At 37.5% G+C, this 23,565-nt stretch overlaps 1 protein-coding gene across 2 annotated transcripts in view; it reads left to right on the top strand.

Annotated features, from left to right (window-relative positions):
* The window catches only part of ICA69 (islet cell autoantigen 1-like protein), a 93,766-nt gene extending 71,377 nt beyond the window's left edge, over nucleotides 1-22,389 (top strand). For both annotated transcript variants that reach the window (XM_081746312.1, XM_081746311.1), the window contains exon 11: nucleotides 20,283-22,389. In XM_081746312.1, the coding sequence (XP_081602438.1) occupies nucleotides 20,283-20,390 (108 nt within the window). In that variant the 3' untranslated portion in view covers nucleotides 20,391-22,389. The remainder of the gene's footprint in view (nucleotides 1-20,282) is intronic.
* The last annotated feature ends 1,176 nt before the right edge of the window (nucleotides 22,390-23,565 follow it).

Here is a 23,565-nt window from a genome sequence, read left to right as displayed (position 1 = left end):
CTTTTCAACTACTTACAAGAGACTAGACCACTGTGAGCCCTGCAATAGTAGCGTAGATGCTAAAACTTTCGCCTTCGGTGCAAGCGGTCTTGGGTTCGATTCCCGGTGGGGGCACTCGGTCGAAAAAGTGTAAAAAGCTTTTTTAGGCCAGCCATCCTGAATGAGGTTTTCCTGGGTTTTCCTTATTCACACCAGGCAAATGCCGGGATGGTACCTAACATAAGGTCCCAGGCCGCTTTCTTCCTTCCCTTTCCCCGGATATTGTGCTCGCCGAGGGATGTGATCCCTCATATACGTGACGGGCTAAATGGCCATAGATGCCGACAACCCAGAAATATAAATCCTAATCTAATTTGACAATACTCACCCACCCACACTACCGTTTACAATAACGCACGTCATTCTCCAAGATGGCAATGGCATTCCTATTTCGGTCCGATATAAACCGAACAATTTCTGTCAAATGTAATTACTTGTGTATAAGAAAAAGAAAGAGAAGGAACCACATCGAAAGTAAAAGTTACATCCAACTGATCATGCAAAAGAAAACGAAGGAAACATATACTAATGCGAGCCAACGTGTTATGTCCTCTATTAAATACGTTTGTATATCTTAAAATTACCACAAAGGAAGGCTTGATTTAAAAAAAATCAGTGAAATTTTTGCTGCTCGACTTTTTGAGTTTGTGCTTTGTGTTTTGTAATACTGACTTTTTAAATCACGGGTCCTATTAACGCGGACTTGGAGGCATGACTAGGGCTTGAATCCGATACAATTGGTGAGTGCACAGACCATCATACAAGATTAATTCTCACAGTATTGGCGTTCCCCACGACATATCTCGCTTCCAAGAAAACTGAACTACGCCACCGGCCATGGTTCACTTTCGTGCAAACTTATCTGATTAAATAGCGAACACGAAGTTACGTTGTCTTACAACTTTACAAATTTAAAATCAGTGATTTTTTTCCTATCATTAAACTTTTCATCATCTTAGCCATACGTAGTTCTTATAAGAAGGTAAAATATTATTATGTGTGAACTATTGATCTTTGTAAATTTGTTGTAGTTGTATCACGAAATTATATTTAAGGTTTTCGTAAATTTCGAAATATATACAAGGTCTGTCCGAAAAAGTATCGGGACATTTTTGCTAAGGAAAGGGGTAAAGAGTGGTCGCCATGGACAAAATGTTGGAAGGAGGTGTCAGGTATACGATGCCACAAGGCTCAGTTGCCTCTGAGTCTTTGTACAGTGTGGATATATTCAGAAATGAGCAGTTGTAAGGAATCAAGGAATCATGTTTTGTGTGTCGTAAGGAATCAAAATGCAGCAAACGATTGCAATTAAGTTTTATATGAAACTTAACACGTTTACTGCTTCAGTGTAAAACTGAGTTTTTATCTCAGTTTATACGAGTCACCGTGTGTCTCGTTGAAGGTTTGTCAGTCGGTGCGTTACGAGTCACCAATGACTCGTGCACAGATCTTAATTTGAGTTTCTCTTCACAGATGACGACACGGTATTTCAAAATCGCACTTCAGCCATCTGTTGAAAGAATCTGAGGCTACATTACGCCAAAGCAGGACGCGTCACCGGTGACTCGTGTAGCACGTGGATGCTAGTAATGTTAAAAATCTCTACAAACGAAAATACTACAAACGCGCAGAGGTAATACAATGCATAAAACGGCGCCGCACAGAAATGAAGTATCGCACGAGCCACCAGTGACTCGTGAAGCGTACGGGAAGGACACCATGTCCAGAACACGAGTTTTTGAATATCACAAGGAAATTAAAGAAAGAAGCGAGGACAGCAGGGACTAGCAACGTGCAGGATGTTCATCAATAAGCCGAAATGAGGAAAATGCAGCAAAAGTGAAAAAGCAGTTGGACTCTGATCTGCGTCTTCGTGTTCGAATGATAGCGGAAAAAATGATTTACTGATGTCCAGTGTGGAATCAGTTGTCACGATTTTCAGATAAGGATAGAATGTTCCAAATTAGTTATAAGATTTTCTCCAGATAAGAAAAGAAATCCGTGTGTCAATTTGTCATAAACAGTTGAAACGTGTGGAGCTTGAACTTTTTTTTAGAAATGTGATAACTGGTGATGAGACGCTATGTTCCGCTACGATCGAGACAATAAAACAAAGCACTGAATAACACACAAGCACCTCTCCTTGCTAATGATGAGTACAAGTCTTTGTCTTGCATGCAAGACCGAGACCAGGACCAAGACCATACCTGCAAGACTTACGCAAGATCAACCTGTAAGAGTCTTGCACACGTATTACAGGTTTGGTTTATCTGTGCGTGAGGCATAGTTGCGAACTAATTTCCTTGTTTACAAGTGACGTCAGTTACATAGCAGGGTTGCCAGAGGTATTAATTTTACTTGAGATTCTTTCATGCACTTTTTCAAGAAAATCAAACTGATATGCTTCCACAGATCAAATTTAGTGAAAGCATTCTTGTATATACTTTTAAATCGTTGTGCGCTGAATATGTAAAACTATTTAACATGGGGTCAAACACTGAAGCGTGTAGATGGCTCCAAACTTCTTATTTCCCCATTTCAAAATAGAACTTTTTAAGAATATTAAATAGTACTTAAGAAAACATTAATTTAATACGTCTACAATAGTAGCAGAGAAAGAAAAATATCACAGGGTTTAATAATGGCGAAGAACCGCAGACGAGGATATATAGATATGTCAATGCACTGACCATGCGTCACCGGCTGAAACATTCGCCGTATACGGACAGATTTTCATATGCTCTTGCGACACGTTAAAGTGTTTTATTTCAGTACATAGAGGTGAGCCAAATTGTAGGGGGAGACATATGACTAAAAAAATGTATCATTTCTTTAAATTTTCTTTAGTCATATAGGTTTGAAATACTGATGAAATTAGCTAACAAATAGAAAGAAGCACTCAAGTCACTGCCGCTACAATGCATGAAGAGCTATAGCTAGCCAAATGTAGCATGTTCAGCATGGTGATGCATGGTTAGTGCATCAGTTTTAAGTTATTTCTGACTTTCTGGACCTGAGTTCGCTACTCTAAATTAACGTAGTTCCCTAATTGCCTTGTGATGATGAAAAAAATTAAATAAAATATTCCAGTTTTAAGATTTACGACCCACAATTATGCCTTGGAGGCTAAAGGAGATGATGATAATGAACGAAATGGTGGAATGAAGAAAATGAGAGGAAACGGGAGAAAACGAGAAAACCCACGTAATTGTTGTCCAACACAAGGCCCACTTTGCGTGAGGTAGGATCAAACCAGGGACCCCACGCACCAGAGGTGAGCTCTCTACCACCGAAACATCTCAGCCCTTCATGATGATGCGTCAATACTAGGAAATGTTAATGGTCCCATTGGAGTAGAACGAGAGAACACGCACTACGAAGTCGCTTGCGTTAACAATTCGGCTAAGCAGGCCAATAATTAAAAAAAGAAAAAGTGAGCAAGTTGTTTCTTTTTTAATGCTGTTACATGACCCGCAAACGGTACATTTTGATACTTATGTTGAAGAGAAAGAATCTCTCTCCCCAAAAGAAAAAAAGGATTCAGTTTGTAACCAAATTGTTGAAATCTTATGGAAGGTTAAACCAAGCTTCTGGGAAGTAAGATTTGTTTTAAGTACGCCTGTACAATACTCGTGATAAATTTATAAGAAAAGTCGTATTATCTGAGATCACAAATGACGTATACTGCGAATGATGTTTTGTTCAAGGAAGTGTGTGTGTATTTATTGCTATTAGTAATTGAAAACAGACATAATTCTTTGCTTTGTACTCACTTCAGAAAGTCCAAGAAATATGAATTTAAAATGTATATACTGCAGCTAAAGCGAAATATAAAATGTACAGATCCAGTGCAATTGTATAAGGCCACATTTCGTTTTATACAAAGGTGGTTCAAATATGGATTTGCACAGATGAGTATAATATTTTTATTAGTTGTAATATGATGATGAAATTTTATGTAAACATACTTTGTTTCTTTAGCTACAAGACATATCACTCAGTGTAGCCTCCATCTACTATGATGCATCTCGTCCAGCATTCTTTCCATGCTTTGAATGCACTTTGGTAAAATTTAGGTGGCTGACTTTTTACACCATTGTTTCACACAAGAAATGAGGGCCTTGTCACTATCAAATGCTTTTCCTCCCAGGGGAACCTTCAGACGACCAAGCAGGAGGAAATCCGAAGGAGTTAAGTCCGGACTATAAGGAGGCTGAGAGACGACTTTCCATTCTGTTTTCATGATTTTCTGCTGTATCATCATGGCTGTGTGAGTCTTGGCATTGTCATGATGGAGGGTGATGATCTTACTTTGTAGCTCCGGTCTCTTGGTCTGGAGAGCTCGTCGTACCTTATCCAATGACAAACAGTAACGCTTCTTGTTAATTATGGAGCCATGTTCCAAGAATTATGAAAAAGACACCACACTGATCCCAGAAAAAGGAGGTCATAATTTTCTGATCTGATTTGGAACATTTAGTTTTTTGTCGAGGAGAACCAGCATAATACTGGCAAAGTCCAATGTGTGATACTCATAAACCCAAGGATGTTATAAAATAGAGGATCTGCTCATACGTATCTTCATAATATGAACACAATGAAACCAAAAAAACAACCAAGCATCGTCTTAGCCGGCACGTCTGATTGGCTACTTTCGTTTCCGCCATGATTGTTGGCTCGTAACATTGCGATCTGAGTGGCGCGGAGTGGGCAGAGTAGGTGTGGCGAAGCTGTGACGTATGGCTTCACAATTTTGTTGTATGGGCAGATCCTCTATTTTATAACATCCTTGCATAAACCGGAAGCAACATCCTATGAATTGGTGTGGAACAGGAATTCCATTATCGACCGTAGTCAGGTCCTGGTCTACTTCAGTGTCCATTGTGGTTTACCTGTGAATAATAGGAAACAACAATTATTACCGTTTTGAAGCCAAAGGATCAAAGTATGCTCACCTAAAATTTCATATTATCATATTACAACTAACGAAAATATTGTACGCATCTGTGCAAAACTTATTGAACGCCCTTTGTACAATGCACATAATTATTTTTCAGATTTTCACGTTTCGCTCAATACAACTCTGAAAATTCATATTGTGCTTGCTCTTTACTTCCCCCCTTTTTTTAAAAAAATACTTATAACCTTAAAAACAAAAAATTCTTTAGTGTGAATAAAATGAAAGCGATAGGTGTATTAACCATGATAAACCTTCAAATTCAGAAGGTATTCGTTTCACAGCAAAGTATTACTCCGCCATTTCGAAAGTAATTTTACTTTCGATCACTTGCATCAACGTGCCAGAACTCTGTTGAGCCATTACTAGTCTCATAATCGTTAGTTGTCTGGGTTATGGGCACGAGTCCTCCGTAGTAAAAACAAGCAACAAGAGTGTATGTTAGACAGATACAATCTTCGTGTGTCATTGGTCTTCTTTTGCATGGAGCACGGAGAATGACAATGAATTGGGACGGTGTGAGGAAGACGACAAAGATACATTTCTATGAATTGTTACGAGGTAAGAACTTCAGAGTCTGATTTACTGTGACTACCTGACTACCGTTTCATTCATTTACGATAGCCCATGATTGGATTCTGTGAAATCCTATGAAGAGTAGTTGTGTGTGTGTAAAACATCAGGTAAACTAAAAGTAAACTAACAAAACATGTTAGTGAAGTAAGTTCTTCTAAAACTAAAGTGAAATCTCGTATCGAACTTCGGTAATTCTGTACGCCATCATATGGTAATCACATAAAGATGATTACATTTAAAAAGAATATTTCCGTTAGTATTGACGCATTAAGACAGGCAGTGGTACACACAACTTTTATTATCTCTTATATCAAGTGTATCTATGAAAAACATAAGATTTGTTTAAAGCAAGACCAAGATCAAAGGCTCTAGGGCAAGACCAAGACCACCAGGGTCTTGGTTTTGTCTTGCATTTGGTCATCACTACTCATCGCTCAAAAAGGCCCGCATAAGCGAATCAAAAATAAAATCAATGGTTATCGATTTCTTTACTTACAAGGCATCACACAGGGAATTTACTCCCGCCAGACAGAAAGTGAACGGTCAATTTTATGTGGATGTATTCGAGTGGTTTAGGTTAAGGGTAGTGGCGTCTCCATAACGACAGTGCGCCAAATCAAGGCGCTGCGCGTAAAGGAGTTCTTAGAGAAACACGAGGCCTCCGTACAGTCCAAACCTGATCCTGCCCGACTTCTTTCTCTTCCCTTGAATAAAACGGAGTCTGAAAGGACACTAGTATGGGACGGTGGAAAGAGTGCAAGTGGGGGTGTACAAAGGGTGGAAGAAGTGATGGCAGCGTGTATTGAACCGTATTTTGAAGAATTTACATAAATCCGCTATATATCTTATTTCGTGAACAGCCGAGGCTTGTGGCGTGGTCCTGTAATCCATCTTTCTTGGAGGCGAGATAGTGTGTTGGGGAATGGCCATTGTCGTGAGAGTTGAATTTGCCTAATAGTCTGTGCATCCGCCAACTGCACTGGAAAGAAGTCTCAGTCGTAGTGCGGAGCTCAAGTTAATAGTAGGTCCTGTTCTTCATTACGTTGCTTTTTCATGAGAACGAAAAAAAAAATCAAACTCAAAATGTATAAAAAGCTCATAGTACAATCCTTAACTTACCAACAGAACTGGGTCAACAGTATTGATCCACGCTATTAAAGTCCCGAACAAATTTTCATTCAAGAAGAATTATTTTGTGCTGACTTATACTTCCGATCGTATAAGTATAAAAAGTCCTAAAACGATTGTATTAAATTGATAAGTATCGTTATATGTAGAAAGAATTTAAGACGAATGCTCTCTTTGAGCCACGACAAAGTGAAGCACCGTTAGCACAGAATACAACCATCTCTCAGAGACTCTTACTTAAACTAGTGTGAGTTTGGCATGCAGACATTGGGGTATTTTGTCCACAGTACGCCACTGTTATTGTTTGTATGTTATTTGATATGCTGCTACCCAGCTACAACATTCTAAGATGTGTTCCTTTAGTAACATATCAATGAAAACCTTTGTCCCTTTAAATAGAAAAACTTTCCGCTTTGGTTTTTGTCTTTATTAGAAAGTTTGACATCTGCACCATGTACAAATTATGTATGGTAAAACGCATTTAAGAATATGTGGCACACATCGATTGGAACAAAACTCGCGTGACAAAATCTGTCGTAAAGGGCATACTGATTTTAGTTTAAAGGTGCTAGCACAGCGGCCATCATATAGGGTAAATCTTCGTAGTGTCCACGTAGGACATGATGCTTGAAATTTGAAGATCGTCGTGCAAGATGATGACGTGTAGTTCTGTGTGCGAATTCGTTGTTTGTAAATCACAGACTATGTCTTCAATACCAGAACAGCGCCAGCGAACACCTAGTGTTTAGTTATTTGATTTCAAGCATGATCTAATGCAGAGCAGGAAGTTGCTCTGCAGAATTGCTGCATGCATGGGTTGTGACTATCAATTATTTCAATGAGTAGCCCGGGAAATTCCCCCTCTCCCGGAACTACGGAATTCCTCTCAGGGCAAATCTCCGATCGTGTCCAATAAGGGTTATCAGAATTTTCGCAGTAACACTTGGCCTCTGAATATTAACATTCCCTGTGAGAAATCGTGTAAAATCATCACTGGTTGTGACGTGTCAGTGCTCCATCACTGATGTACTGCAGACATGTTCCGTTAGTGCCCCACGACACACTGAAGATCTTGAGCCAAGGATAATTTGGCCCGCGGTTTACATGATGATTACTGCCAATTAATTCATAGCTCCGTTGGCACCCTGTGTAAGCACACGAATTGATTGTTGGAGCTAGGTATAATTTTCGTCTTCCCCTTGCATGATTACCCCAGGTACTTACCTATGCCAAGAATGCCTCCGATGATGTCGATAGAGACCGGTTGTGTGATAGTGGTGAGAGGAATGGTTGTTATTGGTGTTCAATAATGAGAAATGTTTCTGTCTGGGGCACAGTGATAGTCATGTTCGGGTCCGTAGACATATATATCAGACAGAAATACTCTATTTGTTCTCAGTTACTGTATATAATCTAAACCTACCTAGTATTGTGGTATAAAAGCAATAAGCTACATACCCCTATCGCCTCTAAAAATCATGGAAGGGGTCATACGTCGTTAAACATGTTCTCTAACCTTATCTAGACACTTTTCGCCACCAAATGTCTTCATATAAGACAACACTCGTCGTCATACCGCTAGAGCAACAGGACGCACTCTGGATTGGATTTAAGTTTAGCGTCCTTTTCAGCAGAGAGACTATGTGAGACGTGGACCTGCAGCTTAACGTGGAATCCGAACTACATGAAATCCTGCTGGTAATCGAATTCGGATCTCTCACGCGTAAGACGCCTACGCTAACCATACAGCCACGAGGGAGCCCGCACTCTGTTCAGTCTGATTATCAGGTGGGCTCCGGCTACGACCATCCCACAACTGTCTCAAGATCTGCAGAATGCTTAAGTTTGCCATTTCCTACAGAGAAAAACAACTTCTGTATGACTGGCTACCTGCCAGGAAAGCTGCTTGTATGACATCTCGATGTGATTATGGATGTATGTATTAGCTTATCGTCCCTTTCAGCAGTGAGGTTATATGAAATGTGGATCTACAGCTTAACGTCGGATCCGAACCACATGATCTTCGCCGGCAACCAGAACCGAGTCTCCCCGCTGTGATTTCTCATAGGGAATTTTAATATTCAGAGGCCAAGTGTTACTGCGAAAATTCTGATAACCCTTATTGAACACGAACGGAGATTTGCCCTGAGGGAAATTCCGTAGTTCCGCTAACCAGATAGCTACGAGAGAGTCATCGAAGTGATTACTTGCCATTAAAGTGAGTACTGAATTTGGTGTGAACACTGTAACATATTGGAATCATTACTATCACTTTCTCGTATGCCAACTTTTTAACTTCGTACTAGGTGTCCTTCGATGCTTTTCCTCCAGCTTATTTAACATTAAAAATAAGCGTTTTAGAATCAAACAATTTGAGGATTAACAGAGTAGTCGGAAAGACTTTCGAAACTCGCAGTTGAACAGACCCTACAATAGTCGAACAGCAATCATAGTACGTTCAGATTTCCCACCGGGAATCGAAGTCAAGACCCTTTGTATCAAAAGCGCGGACACCCTAGCAGCTAGACCAGCAGGGAAACATTGAAGATTTGCAATAAAGTCATAAAAATTTAGAAATCAAGTTTATTAATAAAATCATAGTATTCCCCTTGGAAGTGCGCGTCATGGGGGGAGCAGACGGTCTAGGTGTATTCATTGAATTGGAGAACTGACTGTGACAAACCCATAATAGGACCTCTATAAATATCTGCCACTAAATACAACTTCGGTTTGCTTTTATTGCGAAGAGGGATTATGCTTACAGTTATATTATCGTTTTGAAACCAAATAGTAGATCGAAGATTTGCTCCTTTGTAACCAAGTAAGCCCGAATAATAGTTCGGATCTAACTTTAAGTTGTACCTCCTGTCTCACATAGTCTTCTTGTTTAAAAGAGATATTAAACACCAATATAGTAATCAATCAGTCAGTAGATCGGAGATGTTCACCGGTTGTCTGTGCTTCTACTCAAAGTTAGATAATTCTCACAAAAAAAAAAAAAAAAAGTTTCGATCAAAATTTGGAATTAGGATTGAACACACGTTCTTTGGGAGAATTAAGCCATATAAGATCTATCATCAGAGCATTCTGCTATTATTGGTAGATTACTTGTCGCAAACTGACAAACTTCTACGCACCACGGTCTTCAGTTAACCTCTTTGTCTTCACGGAAGATATTATTTTAATACCGTCCATCAGTTGTAGCCTCTTTTGCCCCTCTCTTTTTTCTTGCCACCATATCTTCTAGCCCAGTGTTTCTCAAAGTGTGGGTCGCGAGATTTCCCTTTAATTATGAAAATTTTATTCTGATGCAGAAAGATGTTGTAAAGTACTATTCAGAAAATAAAAATTAGAACCGTTTGTTAATGAGATATAGAGTAAGTGGTTACTGAGAGTTCTGCCCTGTTGTACAGTCAGCAGAGGTGCTAGGTTACGATGAAAAGAGAGTGAATGAGTCAAAATCTGTCACGGGGTAGAGCATTGGGTCAGGAATAGTGTTAGCTCTGTGTTACCTTTCTATGGTAACACTTTAACTCTCTTTGCGCATACGTACAATTTCATATGATACAGTTATTGAGAAAGAATGTCAACATGTATTTGAATAAAAGTAGGTGGGCCACAAAGTATTTTTTATTATTTGATGTGGGTCGCAGTAACAACTAGTTTGAGAACCACTGCCGGTATCCCAACCAATTTCTCTTCCTCTTTAATTACATTCAGAATTGTTTTTTTCTTTCCTGCTATTTGTAACACTTCCTAGTTCGTTTTCCGTTCAAACCAACTAATTCTTATTTTCTTCTCCACATCCACATTTCAAAAGCCTTCAGCCCCTTTTCACCATTTTTGCGTAATATCCATGTTTCTGCCATATAAAAATCTTTCGGTTTTACGTTCACGTCCCACGGTCATGTACGCCAAAGGAGACGATTTTGATAAAAATGAACGAAATAGTGGAAGAAAAAAGTGGGAGAATCCAGAGAAAACCCACACACTACGAAAACGAATTAACCACAAAGCTCACTTGGTGCGAACTGTCAACGAACGAGGGACCCCACGCACCAGAACTGATGCTCTACAACTGAGCCATCACAGTCCTTCTGCACTGTAGAGCATAATACTCCACATGAAGCATGTTTGAGTCTTTTTCTTAACTCGTGTTCAAAGCAGGGTTGAAAAAAAAGTTTTTTTTTAAAAAAAAAAACGTTTTTTATGTTTAAAACGTTTTTTTGTTTAAAACGTTTTAAACAAAAAAAAAACATGTTTAAGATGTTTATTTTGTTTAAAACAATAATCTAAATACGCATATATATTACATTTTTACACTCTTAGGTATTGCTTGCCATCTATATTCAACCGCTAGATCAAATTTCGGGAACTTCCCTAATCTGGATCCGCCCAAATGTTCAATTCCGGAGAAAGAAATAGGGATTTTCCCGATCTCCGTTCACGGAATATGTAGTTTAGTTTCTTTGTGTTACGTTGTACTGGTCGTCTGCATTCTTTATCTTTAAACGCCATTGACGCAACTGCTGTGTCAGGGCTTTAAACCTCAATGGCTGTCTTAAACCTCAAATTAAGGCTGGAAGATGGTTTTGGTACCAATTTATTCCTGAAAGATGCAGCTTTGCTGGTGTGCATTTTATGTATATGGGAGAAGGGTAAATATCGTGTTTTTTTTCAACAGTTTTTTTTTTGGGGGGGGGACATTCCCCCTCTTGGGGGATATTATAGATTCATAAAAATTGTTACGTGAAGCAATGAAGTAGGCCACTACATGGTAATATTTGTACTTCTTGCTTACATGGGCGAGAAGGGAGGGGACAAATTTAGCACATTTTTGGAGTTTAAGTTTTTTGACGTAAATTACATTTATTTTTACAACAAACATCAGTAGCTCAGCCTCTAATTAAGCTAGAAATATGATTTGGTACCAAAGTATTTTTGAGCGATGAAGCTTTCTGTCAGTTGCATTTTATGTATATAGGGGTACGTATGTACGGCCGAGAAAGGGAGGATGAAGTTCGTTTTTTAATTTTTCATCAAATTTTTTTCATCAGGTTTTGGCGGGTATTCCTCCCCCCCTTTGTGGTACATTCATAGAAATTGGTATGTGAAGCAATGAGGTAGTCTCCTACATGATAGTAACCTGTATGTGTACTTGTTGTTTATAGAGGAAGAGGGGGTCAAATTTGGTTAATTTACATTTATTTTCGGGACGGTCCCATATAACACAAAAAGTGGTCTAGAAACATAATTCTTGTTCGTATACATGATGTGTGCAGCAAAAATGACGGTTTTTGCATATGGACGTGGTACTAGTGGGGAAGCGGAGAGAATGTCTAATTCAATAAATGTTTTCTGCGCATATATATATATATATATATATATATATATATATATATATATATATATATATATATATATTTTGAAAATATTTCCTACATAAAACGAATTCATTACCATTTCTTACATTATTGTCACAAGTATGTGGCCTACACATTAATCATTTTGTCAGCGTAGGGTGGCTGCAAGAGTTGCCAGGGCCCCGCAAAGTCAATATTTTCATATTTTTAATGATTTTTTATGTCTGTTCTTTTTCTATGAATACGGCGGGAATTTCACGAATGTTACCTCATTGGAATTTGTGGTCTATAAGCTTTCCACTCATGACTCTGTGATAATCAGGGAGGTTACCAGAGCTCCGAGAGCCGCGAACGTGAGAGTCTACCATTTTGTTAAAATCCCTGGCGGGCGTCTAGAGTTAATTGTGTTGTTATGCCGTAGACATTAATCATTATTAGCTACCCATGTTGCAGATAGAGATGTATCTTGTAGTTAAAATATGTCATTTGCTCCTTGTAGGCTAGTCACTGCTCTTTACTATGAGTTGTATTTCTCAGAGAACTTCTTCTAGCTTATGATGTGAGAACTCTTCATTATTATGGAAATGATAGTGAATCAAAAAATACCCAAATTTTGAATTTGTGAATTTGGATCTTAGAATAGTGTATAGTGTGTTTAACCTCCGTTATTCTTGGAAATTAAGAAATGTTGAAATACTTCATTTGAATTTCTGTTGGTTTAGTTATACGCACATTGATGTGCAGAATTTCGTTCAGTAATTGCTGTTATAATAAGAATATAACTCTGCTTGTAATTTACTCCATGCACAAATCCTGCGGAGGATGGGTTGTTTGTTAGAAAATTAAATTAACTTATTCAATCTGATATTTTAGTTGTTTTGAACATGTTCAACCACCATCGAAAAAAAAAACACGTTTAAACCATTTTGTTTAAAACGTTTAAAACAAATTGAATAAAACAACAGCCCTCGTTTTAAACATGTTTTAAACACTTGTTTTAAACATTTTGTTTTAAACATATCAACCCTGGTTCAAAGACCTATAAAGTTGACTTTTCTTCTTGCTAAATGCTTCTTTTACCATTCCCAGCTTTCTTTGGTATGAGAGACCCGGGTTCGATTCCCGGCGGGAGCTCATGTGGCTGGAGTTCCACGTTAATCAGTAGGTCCCGTCTCATAGCCTCGCTCCTGAAAGGAATGTTAAACTCAAAATCAACTCAACTCATTCCTAGCTTTTATTTCACGTTCACATTTCATGTTATCCCTGGGCAAATAATTTTGTGGTGACAACATCGTAGGTTTTCTCGGGTACTCTGGTTTCCTCCCACATTCTCATTCCACCTATTCTTCCATCATTCATTTGTCTCTCGTAACCTAAAGATCATAATCGTAGAACTTAAACTCAAAGATGTCCTTTTCGCACTTCACGTTTTCACTAATAATACTTCTGTTATCGGAAACTAATCAATCACCTGTTGTACTTTCAGCCCTCCTATGTCTTCATTTAATACAAAGGGGGAGGCACGATAGCCCAGTGGTAGAGTACTTACCTCTGGTGCATCGGATCCCAGGTTCGATCCCCGGCCAAGTAAGTTAGTGGTAAACAACATCGTGCATTTAGATTTTCTCGGGGTACTCGCGTGTCCTTCCACTTTCTCATTCCACTGATTCTTCCATCATCATTCGTTTGCTCTAATTATCTAATTATCCTTAGCCTAAATCGTATAATTGTTGGACGTTAAATTCAAAGATTTCATTTTATTGTTTCATTTCCATGTAATACCACTTAGTTCCAATCAGCATTGCTTTTATCGTGTCATTCCAGTGTTTATTTTTATCCATTATGCGAACAATTTGATTTCTAATTTGTAAGCATTTCTTTTGACCTTCCATCGAGAGGAACAGATTGGAGAGGGGAAAGAGAATACGTTGGAAGCAGAACATGTGACCTAAAAATAAACAAAAAACCGAAAGCGCTCTTAATGGATATCTGTCACCTTCCATTAGAGCGGGTGGTACAATCACTTGAATTTCTAGAGGATCGTGTGAAGGCAACAGATAATGATGTGGCGGTTTCTTTTCCAACTGAAAATGCCAGCTGGATAAAGTGTGCACAGACATAGATCGATCCCCGTGAACCCATAGAATTTAAAGCACCAATTTATCTGTCGCCAGTGTCTTAACCCTGAGCACGCCATCTACTGTCTTTTGCTTTGCTATAAATATAGTTTTCAAGTGGCTTCACTTCAGTAAAATTATATTTACAGGAGATTCGGGATTTTGCAAGTGCTAATTTTCCTGTTTAATACAATGAATGCCATCCAAAAGCATTCAATAAGAAAGATTGTCTTTCCGCAATAGCTACTTAGAGAATTTGTTGATTGGAGCAACCCCAAATTTATATGAAATGTGAACCACAGTATAAGTGGAATCGGGGTCTCATGTGTTCCCATCCGAAATCGAACCTTGGTTGCGGTGCAAACTGAGTTTGTGAATGTTGTCCAGTGTAAGTGAAACTTCAACGTCACAATTGGCTTATTTTCTTTATCAGACGTTTTTTTAGAATGCCTTACATAGCCAATCCAAAATATTATTTCCATCATAATTTACGTGCAAAATTGAAGAATTTAGATATCTGGGCATTCGGCATCTATTGCTTTTTAGCCCGTCACGTATGAGGGATGACGTCCCACGGCGACACTATCCGGGGAAAGGGAAGACAGAAAGGATTGGGAAAGGAAGGAAGCGGCCTAGGAACTATAACTTAGGTACCACCCCGGCATTTGCCTGATTTGAATGAAGAAAACCCAGGAAAATCTCATTAGGATGGCTGGAATGAAAAAGCTTTCTACACTTTTCCGACCGAGTTCCCCCATCGAGAATCGAACCCAGGATCGCGCATCGAAGGCAAAAGCGTTAGCGACTACGCTGCGCGGGGTCACCGTACAAAATTGAAATCATCTTTATAACTTAGAGAAATGATCTTTACACTAAATCGAACTATAGCTCTAGTAAATGTGGATTTAAAAATATGTCGCTTAGGATCTAAGAAAGTGGATAATTTGTCGATGAGACTTAAAAAAAAAAAATGTTCGAAAGATCTTAATAAATTTCGGCCTAGGCTAAAATGAGGTGCTACCCACCTACTCATTATAAATACTATTTGGAAATTCATACCAAAACACAGAAGGTTGGTTTATATCGGATCGATTTTGAGCGGCACTCCCCTTACGAGAAACCTTGGCGCATCCACCGAGGGTGTTATATTGGATCCTCAGCACTGTAGACTATCGCTTGACATCGAACTTTCCATTGGAGCAAACAACGGAGAAGCACTGGGCAGGAGAATTCGGAGCCAGTCCTTCCTGCAAACTTTCCAGATATCATCGAAGGTGCGCAAACGCAGATGATGGAGACGTTTTACATCTTTTCAAGAGGCGAAACCCACAGAAATCTATCAGAGTTTTTCAAGGAATGTCTTGAAATCGAATTATACGTATTCCTAACTTCTGTTCATTTTCTGATAAAAATGCAGGTATGTTCTGGTAATATGGTTTGAAGTATTGTCCATTTGGATTTTCACCTGATTAGCGTCCGGCAGTGGTAAACAAAGTTGGATCATCCTTGACATGCAGCAGTATGTCAGCCCCCAAATATAACCACCAGCAGTGGCATGTATATGCTTCATTTACTGTTGTGATTATCTCATTTGGACTCCGCTGAAGTCATTTTTCATGCAGTTTCGTTTCTCGTTCTGCTTTACAGCGCGGGGAGCAGGCGGTATACGCAGATCTTACAAACACACCTCAGCCGATGCGTTTTACAAATGGCTGTGTTCACCGTTGAAGGTGCTAAATTGAATTCGCTGGCCCATCGTACGTTGGGTCGATGAATTTTCCTGACTCGCTATCTACTGATTGGCAAAGCACTGTGGGTATCACTTCCAGGAAGCCCTCTTGGTGCTTTTCGTGAGCGACTGTTTCACCAGGCTCCTGGTTTTTAACGAACCACAATGACTTTCGCAGTAGTCACCTCGAATGTGAACCCATTCTTTCGACACTTGTATGAAAAACGATAATGGAAAAGGGCCCTTCTCAATAAGTTTAATTTAGGCACCATTTGACGACACTCTTTTGCTTACAATGTCAGATATGTTACTGCTCATTACAGCAGACGGGTCGTCCTAGCATCATTTCGCAGGTGGCAATGGCGTTCCTAATTCGGTCCGCTACAAACTGAACAACCTGTATAGCTTCACATAGGATAGTAAGGTAGCAATCAATAGCTGGAGCTTGGTCAGAATTGTATTTAATCTTTAGCGTTAGCATGTAAAAACAAGTTAGTGTACACCTTATGGTTAGGTTATAAGCAAATGGAATTCGCGTGAAAGAGCCTCTATACGTAGCCACTCTGATAGTGTTCTAGAGGGGCACGGTGGCTCAGTGGTAGAGCGTTCACTTCCGGTGCTTGGGATCCCTGGTTCATTCCCAGCTCGCGCAGTGTGGACTTTATGGTGGACAAACACCGTGCTCGTGGGTTTTCTCGAGGTTCTCCCGTTTCCCACTTTATTCATTCCACCATTTTATTCATCTCTCATCACCGTCTCCTTTAGCCTAACCGGCATAATTGTGGGACGTAAAACTTAAAGATATTTTCTGATAGTGTTCTAGGACAATGACGAGGAATTAAACAACTGAACTTTAAATCTAGTAGTACCTGTACCATATTGTATTTTTAACGAAGTATGTATTATTTCTTCTCTGAGAAGATCAAGGATTTTTTCGATGAGCATTCTGAACGGTAATTAGTGCTTATCAAGAATAGAAACCAATAGCTCAGCAGTAAGACAGTGACGTTAAAATGCATAGAAAGTGTAGATCATCCAGCTTCCTTGCGAGAATAATAATAATAATAATAATAATAATAATAATAATAATAATAATAATAATAATAATAATAATAATAATAATTATTATTATTATTATTATTATTATTATTATTATTATTATTATGACAAAGAAAACTGCTTTATTGCGTGTGTAAAATCTGATATGCCAGAGATTATTAAATGCTTAGAGACATTGTATTCAATTTAATCAATATGCAGATGCAGTGTATTCAACTTCTTATGATAGCGAATTTGATAAGTTTTAATGAAAAAAGCGGCTAAGAAAATAAGTGAAATGAACTACCTCATGTTGTTCGCATTCTCCCATTAAAGTAAATTTCCGATCTTAAGATTAAATTTAAAGCAAAAAAAATTGGATGGGAGTTTGAGTGTATGTTTAGTTCTCACTTCGCAGACGGAAAGTTCCGGGTGGAAATTCTACAGCCAGAAATTCTTACTTAAGTGTTCTGTAGGTTATTTCTTCATCATCACCGTTCGAATACTGAGATGGTACTTGAGCTCATAATCTACCTCCAGAATTCTTAACATAATGCATTGGTAAAATTAGTCTATTTAAAGAGTGCAGAACAAGTTACATCCATTTCTTTTAATAGAAGTAACTTCTAACTTATCGGTACCAATACACTTTCAGCGACTTCCTACTTGTGTAGATTTGGTATTTTGTGCAAAAAACATTTCAGTTTATGCAACAATAACAAAAACGTACATTTGATTCAAAATAAGTTACATCCAAAAAGTTGTTTAGTTCACATTATCCTGTCTCCTTTTATTATTTTTATGGGAAGTATGTATCGGCCATTGGCTTTACCGTGACGGGGTCAATTAGCCTCAGTGCTAACGTCCTCATTAAACCCCAATCAATAAATAAGTTTTCAAGCTAATTATCAATCAAAAATACGAACTAACGAAGTTGCGAACGAATGACGTTCATTACTCTCTGAACAAGGTTATGCCAGTAAATGTAACATTTAGAAACGTCAAGCACATTCTCTTGGTTAGTGGTATCTGCAGAGGCCAGAACAAGAACAGTATTGAGAACCATGATTGATGCTTGGTTTCGGAATGCTTTTGAATCCATGAAGCCTGAAGCAATGCTCGCGTATAACAGATTATTTCAACATTCTATCACAAAACATTCGTTTTCAAGGACCTATTTTCCTTTCTGAAGAAACCCGGGTTCGATTCCCGGCGGGAGCTCATGTGGTTCGGATTCCACGTTAAACAGTAGGTCCACGTCTCATATAGCCTCGCTGCTGAACGGGACGCTAAACTAAAATCAACTCAACCTTTCTGAAGAATTCCTCAGTATGTTCATTTTTTTCCAGATTGGTCAGTTTAAGACTAGAAGTCAAAGTATTTACAGAACTGCAAACCACTAAATGCTATTTAAACACCAACAAGGATTCAACTTTTGAGAGCAAAACAGTGTAGGAAAATCTCGATGCAACTTTCGGTGGAACCAACCATGTCACTACAGTGACTCTGATTCTTTTCTTTTAACTACTGAGGGGAGAATGTAATGAATTCAAGAGTGCTTCTGCAGCAACAAATACTAATCAGAGAATACTGGAATGAACCTCAAGAGAACTGTACGTGCGTTAATCTTGAACGCCCTGTAGATCGTGTGTAGAAACTTTACGCAAAAAAGAACGGTTTGGATCGGAAAAGTTCATTATTAAGTTGAAATTATAAAATCCAAACCAATTAAGTATTCTCACTCAGTTCGTGTAACCATTAATTTCAGCTTGTTGTGTTAAATATTACAATTTCAGTTATTTCTGAGAATTATGTTAAAGTAATGCGAACAAATTACATTGAAAACCGTATTTTCATTAATTATTTCGTAAAACTGCGTCAAAATTAACATTACAATTTCATCAAGATTTAGTGCAAAACAAATTATATCCCCAACTCGGTGCAAATCAAGGTACATCTATTTTATGTAGTTAAATAATTCTAGGTATGAGTAGGATTAGGATTTAATGTCAATATTTTCTCTCTATTATTGTTACGATACAGATTATTGAAGGGCCTTTTTTTATATAAAATATGAAACTGTATTTTTGCGCGAAACAGATTTTTAACGGTATTCTCGCAACAAGTGACATACCGTCTGCTTGGTGACCTAACGCTCATGAACCATGATCAAAACTTGAGAAACATAACACTACATAAATAAATGTATTACTTTTTTATATTCATCTACCACATTGGAAAATTGACCACTAACTAGTGACCTACCACAGATGTTGAGATCAAACATAGCACATTCAATAGAATGTTAATTAAATTGTTATACATTAGCAGTCTTTCTTCGGTAATGAATGGCATATCTGGCATTGTTTACTTTTGCATTTCTCCTCTACTCAGTGCTGTTAAAATTATTCCAATAATTTCTTTTCCATTATTCGATTTCGTTAACAATACGTAATCAGCTATTCAAATTTTAACAGCGTACTCTTTTTTATGCTGGCCATTGGGCCCCTGTACTCCGTATGCTGCCCCTTTGGATTTACACGGTTTCGCCTAACAACCTCTATCGTTTCATCATCACACGTATTGCGTCTGGTAAATTATTTCGGTGTTAAACCTTGATCACGAAGATACTTAATGCAAATTGCTTAGTTTCAATAATACGGTAGAATTGAGCGGCTATCATTTTCATGGCACTATTTCCAATTACTAAAAGACACATTTCACTTTCACATACCTTTCACTCGTTTCTTTTCCTGCTTGGTTCGATTCCAGCTCGCGCCAAGTGAACTTTGTGGTGGACAAACACCGTGTGCATGAGTTTTCTCGGGGTTTTCCCGTTTCCTCCCACTTGCTTCATTCCAGCATTTCATCCATTTCTCATCACCATTTTCTTTAGCCTAGCTGCCATAATCGTGTTACGTAAAACTTAAAGATTTCATTTCATTTCGTTTCTTTTGCTGGGGAAGAGGGAAGGTGAGGCAATACTGTAAGTCATTCTGATAAACAATGCGAAAACAAGGGAAATTACATCAGTATACAACCAATGACAGATAAGAGGGTAAATCACTTATTGCGATAGATACAAACTGGCAGGTCACCTTTTGCGAGAATACGCTTTTAATAATATTTAGTGGTAACGCTGATTATCTGGTGTAATAGCAGAGTAAGTAAAATACTTATCTCTTCTCATTAGTTAGTAACTTCACATTTTTACTACGTTTCTAAGCCAGAATAGATAAACAAGATACATTGATATGATATTTACTTGTAAATTTAAACAAAATATTCTAAATATATCTGTTTATTTCACATACTTAACCGAGTTACTTTTTTAGGACAAGGCACAAGATATGTCAACTTGGTTTAATCTGTTTGCTGATCTGGACCCACTTGCAAATCCAGACGCCATTGGCAGAAAAACAGATGACGATAGGAATTGCTGAGGTATATGGTGTACGTCATGGAAAAGCCATCCATTGTATCTTCAAAGGACGATCGGTCAGTGTTAATATCTGTAACAAAAGAGCTGATGTGAAAAGGAAGATAAAATACGACTACAGTTTCAATTAATTTGATGTGAAATATTCATAATTCGTTTCTTGAACATTCTGTCTTCTATGAAATCAGGTAAAAAAAACAAAACAAAAAAACAAAGGGAAAGTATGTGTTACAGCATAGACATTCAATTATCCTGCACACAATTTATTTCTGATTTGTGAAACGAGAATTAGTGTTTCTGGAGAAGCGGTACTGGAGAAGAATCAAGTAATTATTTTTTAGAATATTATTATTATTATTATTATATTCAAATATAAAAAAAAAACTATACATACATGAATAAAAATATTTCAGCTCCGTAATTTATGTAATGATGACAGGGGGAATGGGAAGAAAATTGCATCTTTTACACTTCCGCTTTACATCACTAATCCAAAGCTTGCCTCTTATTTTTTAAATTATATTTTTTAGCTTTTCGTTAAATGTTTTTATACTGTTAGCTTGTTCTGTTATTATTGTTAGCAAATATTAGATCTGCTATTTCTATATATTTTGCACGGTTTATAAGTAAAAGCTACATTCCAGGATATAAAACTATTGTGATTTTGTTTTATTTATATGTGTATTGATTAAATGTTAAAGTTTGCGTGAAAACAGAAGTATTAGGAGTTCTGGAAACAAACCAAAGCACGTTATATTTTATCCAGCATATATAATTCATGAAATTGTATGAGTTTAAAGTCCGCATAAGATGAAATAATTTTATCGAATCATTTTTAATTTAAAAATCAGTTCCTGTTTTACACTACCTAGTCAATAATTCACCCTAGTCGAAAAGTATTACAATTGAAAACTTGGTTGCCAGGATATGATATTGCTAGTCTGTATGTGAAAATAATAGAATATGTTGTGCAAGGACACCTATTTTGTACATTTCCAAAGGCTGAGGAAATCTTTTAAACCCATTTCACAACCAGTATTGAAAAAAAATTAAATGACATTTTCAATTCAAATTCCTATATAATAGGTCTGCATATTTAATTTAAATTAAATGCATAATTTAAAGAGTTACAGGGAAATAAAATTTAGTGCCATCTTGTGACTATATGAGCGCCCACAACATTGTTGAAACCAGTCATAAGCAGTGAGATTGATATCCAAAGAAAAATATAATTTATGTAAATTTTCATTCCAAAGATTTTATTGTTTCAAATATTTGAATGTTTCTAGTAAATTTATTATGTTAGAAAATGTTTTAGGTTATATAATTTAGAAAGTTTTACTATTCATTTAGTTAACCTCTGTTAATGTGCAATGAATATTAAGAAGGATTTCTTTTTGATTTATATTTAACGGTAAAGATCTCTTGTATTTTAATAGATCTGATTGAAAAGATTATGTAACATTATAATATGTAATTAAATGGGTGATGTCATGCATTCATCCAGATTTATGTACTTAAAGTACATTGAGTTATTATATCATTTTCCTAATGTATTTTTGTAGTGTTAATCAAACTATGAAGCCTACCCATGCTAAGATCTTATTGTGTGTCTTCTTTGTAAATACTGTTCTTACGAAGTATAAAAGTGTAATGTTTGCTTTAAAAAGTATTCAGTTCTTCAATATTTTGAAGTTGACCACTATTAAACTAATGGCCAGTTTGTAAACATAGCAAGAAGTTCGGCCAGTCACCAATGAAGAAATACAGACTGATTAAATTGTTTTTATAAAGAGATTTAGTACAAACATGTATTTATCATTTTCTGTTAAGTTTTAGTTCTCAAAATTCTTGCACTTTGACCGTGAATATAATTCTTTGTAACAGTCTTTTAAGTCAAGACGAAAGGATGAAAATTCGTTGCTGGTGAAAGACCCGGAATTTCATATTTGAGAAGGAAATAAAATATTTTAGGATGTTGTATGAGAACATGTAACCATTAATTATTTAGTTTGTAGCATCTCCCTTATTCCAAAGCACAAAGAATTATCAAAATAAAAAAGAAACGTGTAGTTTGCAACATGCAAGGTATATGAAGTGATAACACAGAAAAAAGGTGTATGATGATGCGTGTGCAATGCTTGGCAGTTATTTATGGTGTGCTAGATGATGATCTGTACAGAAGGTTGCCCAAAATAAAAATTGTCGACAATGAATCACTTACTTGGCTAGTAAATCCCCTTTCTCCGATTGTGTTCGATGTGTTGACCACGATCGCCCGGCAGCATAATTTTCACTGTAGCAAACACCTGCGTGGAAGTGGAAAGGTCGCCACCACTTTGGCAATTTGCCGAAGATCTTGCAAAGCATAGGGATAGCGTCAAACAGAAGTTAAAATCCATATTGGTCCTTTGGTGAGACTTGTAGGGATTTCACAGGGATAGGTAAAAATGGGATCTAGTGAATTCCCATCTCTTCTGCCTTAGAATGCCTGGAATGATCGAGCGCGGCTGGAGGCCTTGCTCATAGGGATCCATACCATTTCTGGTCTTATCACTGCACAGATGGGGGATGTGTGTGTCGTGTACAGAGGGTTTGTGTGCTTCTGGAAGTAAGCAGTGATGACTTTGATGTTGGAAGGCATTACCTTTTGGATTTTAGTAGATTTCCATTGTCAGTACAAGCGTTGGACTGTCGACAGCCGCGCACATTCAATTCTTTGGAAAGCTTGTCAAGAAAAATAGAATAGACTTCAAACTATGCTATAACGCATCCCCTTTCAGTGGAAAGTGAGGTACAGGGTGATAGCATATAGACAGAGATAGTACATTGAGTACAAGGACTGGTGGCATCGTGGTATTCTCCGTGAAATGACATTTTGTAGAAAGTATGGAAAGGTGGCAGTGATACTAGGAAGAGCAAAAGTTGGAATGCAATAGAATCAAAGCATTTATAGAGCATAAGAAGAATCGAGAAATAACACAATGAGAGGTATGAACAAGTGGAAATAAAGAAGAAGAACATGACAACCTAAGTAAGGCTAAACCACACACAAATGTATAAAAATTTGGAAACTGGAATGGCAGAAGGAAAATGACATTTTCGTAATACACAGGACTCCCAGCTGTCCTATTGTTCTATTTTTTCCTATATTTTGGAAATTTGTCTATATTGTCCTA

Source organism: Thermobia domestica, chromosome 18, assembly GCF_964235325.1.
Source record: "Thermobia domestica chromosome 18, izTheDome1.hap1.1, whole genome shotgun sequence".
NCBI classification, from domain to species: domain Eukaryota; kingdom Metazoa; phylum Arthropoda; class Insecta; order Zygentoma; family Lepismatidae; genus Thermobia; species Thermobia domestica.
The sequence above is the reverse complement of the archived record's forward strand: the minus strand, read 5'-3'. Positions and strand labels throughout refer to the sequence as shown.